Consider the following 15,234-nt stretch of genomic DNA (forward strand, 5'->3'; position numbering starts at 1 on the left):
CCATTATTATTGTTTACTTTTATATCGTCAAGGGTATATTGCTTCCTCTTTTCCGCAGTTGAACCTCCTATGACTTCCTTAGGTTCCCCCAGAGTCGTCGCCACCGAGAAACATTCAAGGCGCTTTCTGTTTAAACTTCTGGATGCGTGTCAAGGCAGTCTACGCATTTGCCACTTATATGATTAATCATAATTGTATCACTTGTCCTTTAGGTTCAATAAAATATTAACGCATAGCGGGTTCTTAAGATGCGTTTGCGTATTTTCTTCGTAACCCAAATAGCACAGGCTAAATGTTAACTAAATGTAAAAGAATTCGGGTCACTTTGATACATTGCACAGAATACAACTTAAAAACTTTTTTAAAAATTGCACATGCCTGCAAAATGTATTTTGTTTAAGCTTATTTTGTTTCAGGTTCATTCAGAATGCAACATCTGCTGCTTGTTGCCCAAAAGGCGCAGCGAAAGAAAAAAAAAAAACCTTGGGAGGAGTGTGGGTGAAGTAAGTTTTGACACATGTGAGAAAGCATTTGGGATGCGTGTCCCAGTTTTACTTCGGGATCTCAGCTGGCCGGAGTGAAGTGGACGGACGGACGGATCTGTAGTTGAGAAGAAGCAGTGAATGAAAGATATAAAAAACAATGACTTTCACTTAGTTACAGAGGAATGCGAGGAGGGATGAGGGCGGCTGGTTTCTAAGTTTGGTATAGCTTTAACTCAGTTAGCGAGGAGCCCTGGCTTTTCGTAGCCGTGCTCTGCAGGCGCCATGGCTGCCCATTGCGACACCTTGAGCGGATACATGCAGCAGTCGGACCCGGGATCGAACAGCGAGCGTAGCACAGATTCCCCGCTCCCAGTGTCTGAGGATGACTCCAGCGGACCGAAAGCCCCGTGCGACCCGGAGTGGACAGAGGAGCGCTTTCGCGTGGACCGTAAGAAACTGGAAGTCATGTTATTAGGTAAATCTGTTCATACATATCGGGTCATTTATTTGCAGAAAGTTGCTTGCAAACTTTGGTCATTCGATTGGTCCGTGTTTGCAGGATTTAAACTTTGAAGTGTTGTGGTTTTAATATATATTGTAGCTTGAATTGTGCATATTAAAAGTCTTAAATGATTTTACATTTAGTTGTAACTGAACGTGTGGGGTAGGAGAGTTATGCATACTTAAATTTTCTCATAATGAAACTCATCAGTATCCGTCGCTCTGACGCTAAGCTACTATAATTACTCTGGAAAGGTCTCTCTTTTTTAAGAGATTGACGTGATTTAGTAACTGTGGCTAAAGTTTGGACAGAGAAACTGTTTAACAGTCTCGACATCTAACGGTTTAGTTATTTTCTATAGACATTTTGTGTTCTTTACTGTTAGAATGATTTGATGATTTGTGTAATACAGACTTTATCTCCAATTCTTATATATTTTAAGACTTTTGTTGAATTATTTTTGCTGGTAAAATTCGAATGAATGATTCCGTCCATCCATCCATCCATCCACCTATAACTTTTGGAGCCTGTCTTAGCCAGCACAAGGAACAAGACTGGGTAGACATGACCAATCAATGATGCAGCATTTATACATGATTTATGTACCCATCTTATTTTAATTTATAGGATATGGGAAGGAAAAACATCTGTCAGCTTTTTTCGATGTTTGTTTAAAATGGTTGTTCGTGTATTAACGGCAGTAGGCCTATAATGTGTGGAGAAATGTATTTTACGACTCCCTTCACAATGCGCTTTTGCAGAGAAGGTGATTTGTGATTTTGGACCAGAAAGCCCGAACTTAGGGGAACGGGGTTTAAATTCCTAAAGGGTAATTATTTCTCAGAGTGAAAATAGTACGTATTCAATAACTAAACTATGAGAACGGCCGGAGTACTGAAGCGATTGCGGTGTTTTTAGTGATTCTGCTCCAATACTTATATGAAACGGGGAATCGCTTCTTAATGTTATTAATGTTATTGTTAGTCCTGGTTAAAGTTAAATACATTAATTAAACATCTCAGTTATGAGTTTACAGCTGTAGGTAATCATATCTTACATTTTATGTTAAGTCTATCCTTATTCTTGTTTTCGCCTTCCCGTTGACTGCTTGGTGATTGATAAAGTAATGCAAGTGGCTGCATCCTTCAAATTCTTCTATATAACATGAGAATAAGGCAAACGTTGCCGTTGATTACAGATGGTGCGGAAATATCAATTTGTATTATGACCTGACCAGTAGGGGTCCCTGTTGATTCTATAGCGTATGATTTATTCTACCTTCATCTGGTCATCAAAAGCCCTGCTTGCGGTACAGTTTCAAATGTTTCATCACGATGGCTACACATTGTAGTAAATTAATATTTTCTTTGAAACCTGCTTTAATTAAATGTCATTACGTTGGAACCTATATTTAATGTAGACAATTCCATGTTGACATTCAAAAATAACTTCATAAAATAGCTTCTAAAACCATAGAATGCCTAGTTATTGGAGAAATGTGCACATTAAAGCCCACGTTATGTGGGAGTATTGTTTGCTTACTGACTGGTTTAAACCACTTTTTTGTTTCCTGGTGAAGTTAAAACAAGCGGTGTTTGAGAACACTGTAATTTCACTCACTGAAGGATTCAAAGTCTTATTCCATCCACTAGTATGTAGTATACATGTGTCGTGTGCAATATAAGCGACTGGGACTTACAAACGTGTTTTTAAAGACACTGGGATTCAGAGGCTCATGAAACATGACTATTTATTGCTAAGTCTTGGTTTGTTTTCACTGCTCCACAGGGAGTGAGAAAAGTAACCTGGCTTTAATGGACTCTGTTGTAATTCACTGGCAGAATCAGAATCTGCATTCTTCTTGAGTGTCTCCATGCTGTGGGTGAGTCAGTGCTGGTGCAGAAACGCTAGTTATTTCTGATGCAAGTACATGATGACGATGATGATGATGATTGATTATTATTATTATGTATTATGTAATAATAATAATAATACAAAACTTGCATTAGAAATAAGTGTAGATGGCCAATTTCTTTTCTTCTTAATAATTATGACTAAATGAAACACTGAATTGAGCATTGTGGATTATTTGGATCAGTTCTGATGATAAACCCATTATTAGTGTCATAAGCTTCTCTGTTACTTGAGCATGTATTCTGTATTAAGTCATGTTTTTATAGACCTTACAAATCACACACTGTTTACTCTGTTTGATAGCCAGATTAGCTTCTGGCTACAGTTCTGCAGTATCATCACCTACCTTTGGAGAAACATAAGATATCGAAATATAGCTGGTGGGTAGGAGAGTACAGTGTAGATGCTCGAGGATTTGCATAGTGATAGATGTCGGCCTAGACATCCCTCAAACTGAAAAGCCGTCAATGTGTCAAATTAGGGTTACAAGACACCCTTACTTTGCTTTTAGAAGATCTGAGCCCTGGTAGAAATTGCATCTACTGTTGGTGTTTGTCTGGCTTCCTTCTCTGACTCAACACTGTTGAGCCGTACGGTATTCGCTTGAAGTGGCTTTTCTCTGCTGGAGGTAAGTTAATCTTTAACAGCTCATATTTTTTTCCCTCAAACTGCCTATCCTTCCTCCACACATAGCAGAAAAATCTTGTTTGACACCCACTAAAGCATAGAAGAGGCAATGCTGACGAATATTCCAGTGTAAAACAGTGAATTTTTTCCCTTTAAATTCATAGGGTTAATGAATCAGTGTAGATTCACTCACCTGAGTAAATGACAAAATACATTTTTTAATTGGAGCCTCTTTGAGGCAACAATGTATCATTAAATTCATAAATTCAAAAGTCAATCCATTCCATTAAGGTCACAGAGTATAAAGCATAAATAACAATGAAGTGTTAAACAATCGCAGTAATGTTTGTGGAACTTTTAAAGTTTTAAATCTAAGTGTAATAGGTTACGTCTGGAGGGGGGTCTCATCAACCTTTGTGCTTTCGTCCGATCAGATAAAGTATAGAATAAGTGCATAATAGTTTATTTAGCTTGCTAAGGAATAAGGAAAAGATCAGTCTTTAAGAAAGCCGCAGGGCACTACCACAACCAGTAAAGGATTAACAACACAAGACATTCTGCTGCTTCTCTCTGGGATGTTATGACAAAAAATTCTCATTAATTTAGAGCAGTGTGTGTTACTTTAAAATATCTGCTTTTTTGGACTGGGGTTTTGATTGTTTTTTTGTGGGTGTGTTTTATATAAACACTTGGTTCATATACTTGCTGTATCTGATCTCTGTTTTGCTTTAATTTCTGTGGTGTCCATCTTTTGCTTGTCTGCAGATGTTTGTGTGAGCCCGTGCACACATTTGCATTCTTGAGTCTGACTGTGCTATTATACATTCCTATACCCAGAAGAATTTTTGTAATTTAAACCAAAAACAAATGGGTAAGATGGTCCATTTCCAGAGAAGTTTATTGAGCATGCAAGTAAGGCTGTATTTTATTATTTTAATCTTTAATCTCTGGGCTTGAGTACAAGCCAAGTTATTCCAGCATTCCTAGCCAGACGTCTTTACATTTTATGTATGTATGTATCTTCTCTGAAGATTTTAAATTTGAGAAATCTGACAGGTGACACTAAAACCACACCAAGACATGCACCCAAGGTATTTCACAGATTCAGCATTTTATTAGTTTAGCAGTTCCGAGTACGTAGACATGTAGTTGTAGGGTTTGTGCAGCTTGTGTAAGACCAACTCTGTAAAGGAGCCTCCTAGTCTTGCTGAATCATTGCTTCCAAAGAAGGCTGTCAGTTCCTGTTCCTTGAAGAACCCTCAGATAATGTCTAAGCAAAATAAATGTTCCAATCTTAAGGGTCGAAGAGGCACATGATTTTCGTCTGGAATCCATTCCTTGTGCAATTCGTTTCTCCAAGAGTATCGTATCATTATTTCTTCAGACAGTATACAATGCTAATAGTAATCTGTCAGTTGTTTGTGGCTTCGCGGATTATAGGCTGTTGCAAGGGGTACTGCAGGATCGGTATGTGGAGTATGTGCCTGCTTTATGGATGTCCGTTTCAGAGTGCGTTTCTGAACCAGAACACATTTTCTGAAAGTACCTGAAAGTTCCACTTTGGAAACTCGAGTGATTTCAGCTGCTGAATGTACCAGTTGAAGTGTGGTCATTTGTGGATTAACAAAACATGATAGGCGGGCATATTACATTTTGCTATGCCAATTAATCAGACCCTGAAGGCCTCGTGTTCTAAGAGAAGCCTATTTTTTTTTGGAGGGGGGGGGACTCAATAAACTGAAATACATTTTTAATTTCTGAACTTCCTCAGAAACAAATTTATCTTATACAGATAACATATGACCCTTTCAGCAATTGTCTTTGGTGGGCCAGTTTCTAAACTCCAGCTGGACTGACTTAAAATTCCGTTTATCTTTCTCTTCCACTAATGAGAGACACTTTTCTATGTTATGACACATAGTCAGCTTATCGATATCTTTCTGTGTAATAGAAGAAAAAAATATTCTACGTGTCGACATTTAGCCACATTTTGTTGTGCTTTTTTGCTGCTAGAAAAATATCGCCAAGTTAGGTTTCTGTATTATTTTTACCCACTAAAATGCATGTATGTTGTTTAGTTGATTGGTTACATTTCTTATTAAAAATGACACTGAATCACTTAAAAATCACATGCCAAAAAAGTACTAATTTTAACACTTCCTACTTGTATTTTTAGTTTTCTAGAGGTAAATATAGTAGATAATCAGTCATCGCCCCCTCCCTTAAATGTGGTTCCAGCATGTATATTGCTTGAGAAATCTAGCTGGAATTCCCCCTCCCCCCTTTCTCTTCCTTGTAAAGCATCTTTGGAAATTTGGGGGAAGCCAAAGTATTTGAGATGGGAGGGTTTTAAGGGAAGTCTAACCAGAGCGCAGGTCCCCGAACGGTAAAACCGCAGTTTAATGATGATATTACCACATGCCTGTGAAGCCGTCTCACCTCTATGCATGGGGCCATTTTGCAACCTATTTCTTTGACAACTATGCTAATCAGTTCTTAAAAACCAAATTAGACATGTTTCAATTAAAATAATACAGGGACTGTATACAAGGGAAAGTTACCAAACCTGTAGTCAAGATCATCATTATTTACAGTTTGACTTTGTTTTCCTGTTCATACAATGATGCAACAGTCTTCTTGTCAAAGCCACAACAATCGAGCGTTTGTTGAGTCACCGTCTGATGCCTGTTTACATGTGTGTTTACTCAGAGTTGTTTTCTATGTTTTGAGTGAAGCAAACAAGCAGTTTCCAACATTACGGCTTTCCAAAAAAACTCAAAATAATTTGCCACTTCGAAATGAGTAATATTTGAATGAAGAAGTGGAATGGAAAAATTTTCCTCTCTGTTTGGAAGTGCCGCAGATGGGCTGCTCTGTCGTTCAGTTTCCATGGTGTCACGGATAAACATTATTGCAAGGGCTGGATGAGGCCAGTTTAGAGGTATATTTACATATGATGATGATGAATAGGGAGGAATATTTTTGTTTTGTTGTACACTTGAGATGCAGGGAGACCGGAGGATGTGCACATTGACCTCTACATGTCTGATTAAGTTTCCCACCCACAGTCGCCTAAATTTCAGTACAGATATTCCATCCATTCTCTGAAACCGCTTGTCCTATTCAGGGTCATGGGGGGTCTGGAAACTGTCCCGTAGGCTATGGGCGCAAGGCAGGGAGCAACCCAGGATGGGGCGCCAACCCATCACAGGTCGCACTCACACACCATTCACACCTACGAGCAATTTGGCAACTCCAGCTTAACCTCAGCATGTTTTTTGGACTGTGGAAGGAAACTGGAGTACCTGCAGGAAACCCCGCAATGGCATGGGGAGAACATGCAAACTCCACACACATGGAACCCTGGCAGAGACTTTAATGTGGGTTCCAGAGGTGTGAGGCAACAGTTCTAACCAAAGCATCACAGTATCTAGTACAGATAATCCAGCTAGTTTAAAGACAAGCGCCATATCAGATTGACTTCATGCCAGCTCATTAAAGACAGATAGAACTCAAAATGTGCACTTAACATAGAAACTTTTATTATATTATAATAATAATTTTCCAGCAATACAAATCCTTTGATCACATTTCGACATGTCATGGAGAACGTTGTGAGTTTGTTTGGTGTCGTGAACTCTCCCTTTATGTGAGACAGACGGTGACGTAAGACCAGAGTAATTTTTTGAAAGGAATGAAGGAGCAAATGAAGATAATACTCTGTCCTGAATCGCAGGTCATGCAAACCCCGAGAGCTTCGCCACCGAATGCGGAGCTGATGCTCCTCCCACAAAGGGTAAAATCTCTCCCAACATAACATTTTAGACTTTAACACATGCATGTATTATATTGGTAGAAGCTGAAGCTGAGTTTTGTAGGTTACCTGCTTGTGTTGGTGTGCACTCCTTTCTGTATATATCAAGGGCGTAGGTTTGGTTTCAACATTGCTAGGGACTGAATCAGCCCCCCCCAGTATTGGTAGTGACATGTCCCTGCTATCCATACCCAAATCGGCGCCCTTGGTGTATACACAACATATTAAAAACCGTGTTTAAAAATGAAATGTAGCCTGTAATTTCAGTACATTGCACCACTGTGTTGTGTCATTTTTTGCAGTACTGTTTTCATTTCAGATTATTCTGATGACATATTTTATGAGAAAGATGCAATTTCCAGAATTAGTCTTGTTCTAAAATTGGAAGGAAAAAGAACTCTGAAAATGTAAGCAATGGACGCTATAGTGATACACTTTAGAATTCTGGAAATAACGTCTATTCCACTTGCTTTAACGTGAAAAAGGATAAAACGGCTGAATTTCTCCGCCTTTACATTGGTTCATCTTTAATCCATGGATTACTCATCGCTAGGCTAGATGTTTTCCCAACTTAAACCTTGAGCAATGATTTACCTAATTCCTTTCCCAGTGACCTTGGGATCTCACAAGATGCAAATTGAGTAATCGTTTTGTTCTGTTATGGCCAGTTTGCCAAATGTTTTTTTGGCAGTGTCACTGAAAAATGTCTCAGTGCTCAAGTCTCTGTGGTAACTGCCCATTTGACGTGTTGAATTTTTTTATTGATGCATTGATGATCCGACCAAGGTGATTTTGCAACTAAATCTTGATTGGGATAAATGTGTATATAAGGCGCATGCATGTTTGTGAGTGGACAGTATCTTACTTCAAACTGTTACGTAAATTATGGAAGGTCACTAGTTAGAGGCACAGTACCAAGGAGAATAATACTGGGACGTCTGTAGAGCTCGATCCAATTGTTTTTATTATTGAAACTTGAGAACATGAAGAATGCAGAACTCTGACCGTGGGGTAAAAACATATGCTAAGTAGATTAACTTTTTGGGCAGAAACTTCAAGAGCTCAATGCAAAGGACAAGAGCTCAATGCAAAGGCTTGTGCATTTTGTGTATGATGCAAAAAAATCCTTATTTTTCAAAGATAAATAAGTGTTTGATTGTAGGAATAGAAATGGACAGTTGGATGACCTAGAATGCTCAGAACCGTCGTATCGTCTTTTTATCCTGCGTAAAGGTCAATTTGTCTCTAGCATAGGCAAATGGCTTGATTGACAGCCCACAGTTTGGTTGCCTGTACGGAATTGGCTCGTCTGAGCGCTGAACCGATGACCTTTCTTGACATCTGGTTGACTGTGCCATTTGTCCCTGAGTATTATTAAGAATGGCTCACGTGCAGGAACGAGAAACGCCCTGGATAAATGTTTTTGAATTTCAGCAGAATGTCCATCTGCGGCGTATAAACGCACACACTGCACGTATTCACTGAGTCTTTGTCCCCCGCCTGCTGAATAAAAGTACTAGGCAGGAAGTTAATGCTGATTGGAATGTGCTTTGGGCTGCCTCTCCACTGGACTCGGGCCTAGGGAAACACAACCCGGCCGTTCAGAAGTCGGAGCTCCTTGCCCGGCCCTCTGTCCACCCTGCTCCGAAACCCAGTCCGTTCCATGATGTATTTGTCACGGAGTGAATTTTTCTGGGCCTGAAATTCAGAGAGAGGGTTTTACAAAGTGGTTACAGCATGGGGGAACAGTGTGTGTTATCACTCTGCCACTAACTTTGTGCCCAGAGTTTCTCTTTGAGAGATCACGCTGATGCGTTACAGGCAAACTTCTGTTTTTTTCTTTTGGTCTTTTTTTTTCGGCTTGAAACTTTCCTTCATGTGGTAGCAAACTTGACCTCAAAGTCCAGGAAGCCTTCAGTGGTACAGATCTTGGTCCCGCAGAGTCCTGACGAGAAGGTGGTGGGGGCGTTCCCAGCATTCTCATAGGTTAATTTGCACCAGCTGTTTGAAAGATTCTGGTTTTGAAAGATGCTGGCCAGGAACGGCGACTTTGTTATGACAAGAGGAAGAATAAGGCATTACACAAGAGGCAGCCGGGGTCCTTGGGAGAAATGTGCTGCTCTCAAAACACAACAGATGTGTGATTATAATGTTTGAATGGAAAATAGAACATGCAAAGTAAAATGCTTTGTATTTTACTTATACCATTTACACACATTCATTCACTAAAATCAACCAAAATGATAAAACACCCATAATACAATGGTTTGTATGTTACTTATATGTTATACATGTGCTTCTTCCCCAAAATGAAATAAGCTTTTATTATTTGCTGCTTCTAGGAATAGAAAATGGAAGAAGTTAATGTGGTTCTTTGGTGTGATGTTTTTTTGTCTGCCTTGCCAGTTAGTCAGCAATATTTCTGTACTCTCACTCCTCTGTGATCAAAATTTTAGCTATTTTTTCACTTCAAAATAAAGATTCCGGTTTAAATGGTTGCACTTTGTCTTTGATTCCATCACACTGAATCAATCACATTGAACACACTTTATGCTAGTTAAAATGAACTACTTTTTTGTTGAGAAACTGGTTCGGTATATTATGGAAAAAAAAAAAAAAACATTATTCAACATAAGATGCATGAAGGAAAATATGTAGAAAATGTTTATCAGGTCAATACTATGCTGCAAATTTCCTGTTGACAAGTTTCCGGCGTTAGATGCAACTCGGTTACGAGACGTTTGGAAAGAGACCAGCTGCATGGCCTTTGCGGGTGCAGGGGAGTGAACCAGCCATAATGTTGTGTTTGTCGTTTAGCCGCTTGGTACGTTCCTAGCGGACGCTATTACCCAAATAAACCCACACAGCTTACGTCGGGCATTTATACAGCTGGACATGTTATCGAACGGCTCTGGATTCGATCCTCGCTCCAGCGTCTGCCGTGCAGCAGAACTGCTCCTTGCATCACGAACCTTGCAATGTTTTCACCCTCCCCATTCCGCAAATGTACAAAAAGGGGCCGAAATAACAGCTAGGAAACACGCAGAAAAGAAAACAGACGTTACACGCGTTTTTTGCCCTGAATTATTACTACCCCGCAGTCTGTTTCTTGTAGATGTGTTCAGTTACGGCCTGGTTTGTACCGTGCTGTTACAATTAGGAAATTTCGGAGAATTTGCTTACGAATGCGATTCTTGCACATGATTAGGCTCTCAGGAGCATATTGACATCTGGTTTCAAAATTCTTAAGGGAAACCTGACTTGTAATACCTAAAAAAATAAACCTGGGATCTGGTTTACCTAGACCAGGCTTACATGGGAGTTTTCATTCATTTTAAATATGGTAAAAGTTTCCGTTTGTCTCGTTTCAGTGTTTTCATAACGTTATAACAAAATAACATGTTATTTTGTCTGTTTCTGGAAGGTTTCTTATTCTCATGGGAAATGTTCAGATTGTGCTTAGTGGATATTTATATTTAAGTAGCAGTTTGATGACACCCGGATGATTTGATTAAGTCATAGTTAAGTGTGACATATATTCTGTGGGTGTGTCTAATGTTGTTGGGGCTGAATTCTGATAGGTCAAATAAAAACTGACTTTCTTTGAGTAAAAATTTTAGCCTCACAAGTAAGTGGGTCATCTATCTAGCCTGTGTTCTTTTTTTGCATCCATGTGGTGTAGTTAAATTGAAAAGTGTTAAAATTGGAAAACAATGATGAATGACTTGCATACATACTGATTTTGAGGTCCTAATGTAAATGTAATTTCTGGTTTCAATCAATTTTGAGAGAATATATTTGGGACGATGGCAAAAATGTCAATGTGGTGGTCATGCATACTTAGGTTTACATGTCAAACGGTGTGGCCCCAGGAAAACTAAAATTACGTTTCATCATAATTAAATTAGTATTTACTTTAAAAAATTATGTTTGAAACTAGGCCTGAACACACTTGATAAAAGCCATGAGGTTGTCTGCCAGCTACCTTAGAATTTCCGATGAATAAGTGTTTGAGAAAATGTTTAGGCTAAAATCTGGGCTTATTTTATATTGAATGACAGCGCCAGTGTGTGTTCGTGCACATTGGTATGGTTGAAGCCTGTTATCTAAAACTGAAATGAAGACGGATACTAAATAATTGGTGAGCTGAAATAAAAATTAAACTGCATTTACCAACAAATGCATTTGTTGTGACCGATGCAAAGAATAATAATTGGACAACTGCGGGTAACTCGGAATGTGCTTCTTTATTTCAACATTCTGTACGAAACGTCCAGGAAGCCGAAGACTCTCAAGACTTTAATTATGTAATTCTCTATTAACGCTCCACCTAGTGTTCTGGCAGAAAACTACAACTGAACACAACAGTGTTAGACTTTAAAACATGTTGTGGTTGCTGAGCTGTCCCTTTCTTCACCGCTACTTCAGTATTTATTGCTTCCATGGTATACCAATACAGTAGCATGTGGCGTGCTCCACTAACCGAATATAATAAGCGTAAGGATACGCCCAATTTATACAGATTACTAACTTTTGGACATCACAATATGCATCTCATTAATATTCTAGGCTACCAATATTCTATACTACTAATCTGCTTATCGGGTTGTGGGTGAAAATAATGTACATATAGTGCCAAAAAGCCAGCTTCCATTATCTAAAAGCCTGCAATGACACAGTTTGTTGTTGTCAAACTAAAATTTACCTAAACGGTCAATTTGATTTCCTGGAGGAAAATTAATCATTTAGATTAATCAAGCAAGCGACCAATAGTCGATAGATTAATCCATAGAAAAATAGTTGTGGCAACACAAATTTTAATCAAACCGCGATCATACCGATAAGCACACTTCAGATGGTGTTTATAGACTTACAGTGCAGCCCTGACCTCAAAGCAAAGTTTAGAGATAAAATGTAAATCCAGACATGATTGCACATTTTCTGAGAGAGTTACACTCCTTGGTAGAGTTGTCCAAACAGTTAATGTGGGTAACGTGTCTGTTTTATCTTTGTGAGAAACGTTTTTCCCTACTGTGAACTTCAGTGAATCAAAAAGCAGAACCAGGCTGTCTGATGGCCGTGTACAGGCCATTGTCAGAGTGTCTGCTGTCAACTCCCTCAATGCAGATGTTACTCATCTTACCCAGCAGGGGAGCCAGCTTTCTGGAAGTAATCAATAAACAAAAATTGACCAGGTTAAAATGTCCTGAATATAGTTAATAACTGTATAAATGTAACATTTCAAGTTGAAAAAGATGGGACACTGTGTGTCTGTGTGACTGTGTGTGTGTGTGTGTCTGTGTCTGTGTATGTGTGTGTGTGTCTGTGTGACTGTGTGTGTGTGTGTCTGTGTATGTATCTGTGTGTGTGTGACTGTGTGTGTGTGTCTGTGTATGTGTCTGTGTGACTGTGTGTGTGTGTCTGTCTGTGTGACTGTGTGTGTGTGTCTGTGTGACTGTGACTGTGGGTGTGTGGCCCCCAGGTAATTTGAGTTTGAGACTCCTGCTGTACATAATGTTGTATCTCTCTGGTAATTTCTAAGGTCATGTACCAAAAAAAACAGTCTGTAGGCCTATTTATTTTAAGGTAATTTTTTTAAATGTTGTGAACAAGCACTACCAGAATGATATCAAGATGGAAACCACACTTTTAATTTTTTATAATTAATTTGGAATTAATTGGTAGTTCTCTATTTTCTTTCAATACATTCAGGAATGATGAGCGAATGGCCTATGGTTTGTGACTAGAAGGATTTTTGTGTTATGATTCTTTCTACTGTTATAACCATCATTGGTGAACATACTTTCTGCTGATGATCATGTATGATGCATTTAACTGGCTTGTTTGGCAAATTTAAAATCCATAAAGCCATGTGCTTCACTGAGCAAATTATGAAACATTTCCATTACAACTATAGTAAAACCTGCGAAATATCATCTGGCAAGTAAAGAGTCAGCACACAGATTTTTGTCCTTAACCGAAGTGGAACATTACACATCTGCAAGTTTGTTTCAGTGTTGCCAGGCAACGGGAGGGCATTCTTTCTCCTGAGTCCTCCAGATCCAGTGAAGCAGGGATCTTCACACCACATGACAGCTGGGAGAGGAAGCAAATCCGAGATGATGATCCCAGTGTAGGCGAACATAAAAGGCAGCTCAATTAGCGACTTCTGTCTTGCATGCAGCGCAACAAATGGGATTTCGGTGAATTAAAAAAACAAAAGCATACATAGAAGCCTGTCGTGACATCTCTGCACACGCACTTCAAACTCAATCCAAAGCAAACCACATGGAGGTTGATTGTTCCTGGCAGAAAGACACCAACGATACCAAGAAGATGGAGACCAAGACAATGATTGAACTTTCATGCCACTGCTGTCCCTCGAATGCCAAATAATTGCATTGAAAGATCTAGCTAGGACCGTCATTTTTTAAAAATTAATTAATATAATTAAGTTGGCATTGCATGACACTTCAATGGACCAGAATTCTATATTTGTTTCTGCATTGGATAATTTAGCTGATTTAATATTTCACACCATAACAATATCGTTGGCAGGTTTACCCTTGCATTACTCAAAGCATCCGGTGCCAGTATTAACATCAGGCAAACCCTGCATTGTTGTGTGGGGTAAAAATGGGTGTAGTAGGAGGTACAGGATTGAATCCCATGAAGCGTGAGTTGACAAGACTCAGAGGCAGAGGCGGACATTTCAAGTCCAGAAAGTAAAAATCCAAACCAGGATTTTGTTTCAACCAACCAGTTCAGTATAAAGAGTCACAGTCATAGAATACTGGACTGGTTGGTTGAAACAAAATCCTGGTTTGGATTTTTACTTTCTGGACTTGAAATGTCTGCCTCTGCTCAGAGGAATAGAGATCCATCTTGAGGACATTGCATGCAAGCCATGTACCATACCATAGGGAAGCTATTCCACTTTGATTTGGATTTTTATGAAGATATTCTATCCGGTTCATTTTTGTTGTGGTGGGTACTGTAACTCCAGATATTTGTTGCTGGCCAACTGGAAATGCTTGCTTTGAATAGCGTGATAAAACTGGAAAGGTATTAAAGCTGATTGTTAATAGCACAAGTCAAGGAAGAGCAAAGGGAAGACTATAATTTACTTTTACTGCAATCTGTATTTTCAGCTTTTGGGGGGGAAAAGAGGCTTTTTCCCATGCTTGCTGTGGCTTTCAGATTTTATAGAAGTTGACAAGGCTTAAGGAAAGGTTGGGGAAAATGGTGACCATACCGTGTTAGCTGTGTGATATTTTAATGTAAATGGTACCAGACTTTTTATGGTAATTTATACATGCCATGAACTTTTAAAAAATGTTGATACTTTTCCTTGTATGTGACTTTACCTTTAGGTTATTTGAAAGATGGAAATCTCTTTTTAAGCCCTTTTGGGTGTGTAGTTGAAGCGTGCATTCATGGGAGCTGCGAAAAACAACCCAATTTAACTAAAAAATGAATAATAATGCAGGCATTTCAGATTTGTCATAGGAAACTGTTCTTCATTGGGTGGTGCTGCTGATGGTTGATGTTGTCAATCAATGAAGGGCCCAGCTAACAAACCTGTGTTTCTCCGTATTTTCCATCCTCTAAAGCACTGTTTCCCCACCTGGTCTATGGGACCCCAGACAGTTCACATTTTTGCTCCCTCCCAGCCCCTGGTACGGAGCTGGAAGGGAGCAAAATGTGGAAAGGGGAAAAAAACCCTTTTATTTTACGTCAGAGTCAGAGTGAAAAGCTGGTCATTGCACTTATATGGAAAGGTGACAGCATCCTTGTGAACTTTAAATCCTACCTTTATTTTGGCTTTTTATCACAGGAGTAAATGATACCAGCTGGTCCTAGATTTGGCTGACCGGGATTTATCGATGGGC

General features: G+C 39.2%; 1 protein-coding gene across 2 annotated transcripts in view; it reads left to right on the forward strand.

Moving 5' to 3' along the window:
• The first annotated feature begins 493 nt into the window (after window positions 1–493).
• The window catches only part of LOC111853646 (protein bicaudal C homolog 1), a 63,850-nt gene continuing 49,109 nt past the window's right edge, over window positions 494–15,234 (forward strand). Inside the window, exon 1 of one of the 2 annotated variants that reach the window (XM_023830789.2) lies at window positions 494–960. In XM_023830789.2, the coding sequence (XP_023686557.1) occupies window positions 768–960 (193 nt within the window). In that variant the 5' untranslated portion in view covers window positions 494–767. Of the gene's footprint in view, window positions 961–2,799; window positions 2,870–15,234 lie in introns of those variants that run through there. The other variant, XM_072703893.1, reaches the window with a different exon arrangement.

Source organism: Paramormyrops kingsleyae, chromosome 20 (genome assembly GCF_048594095.1).
Source record: "Paramormyrops kingsleyae isolate MSU_618 chromosome 20, PKINGS_0.4, whole genome shotgun sequence".
NCBI lineage: Eukaryota > Metazoa > Chordata > Actinopteri > Osteoglossiformes > Mormyridae > Paramormyrops > Paramormyrops kingsleyae.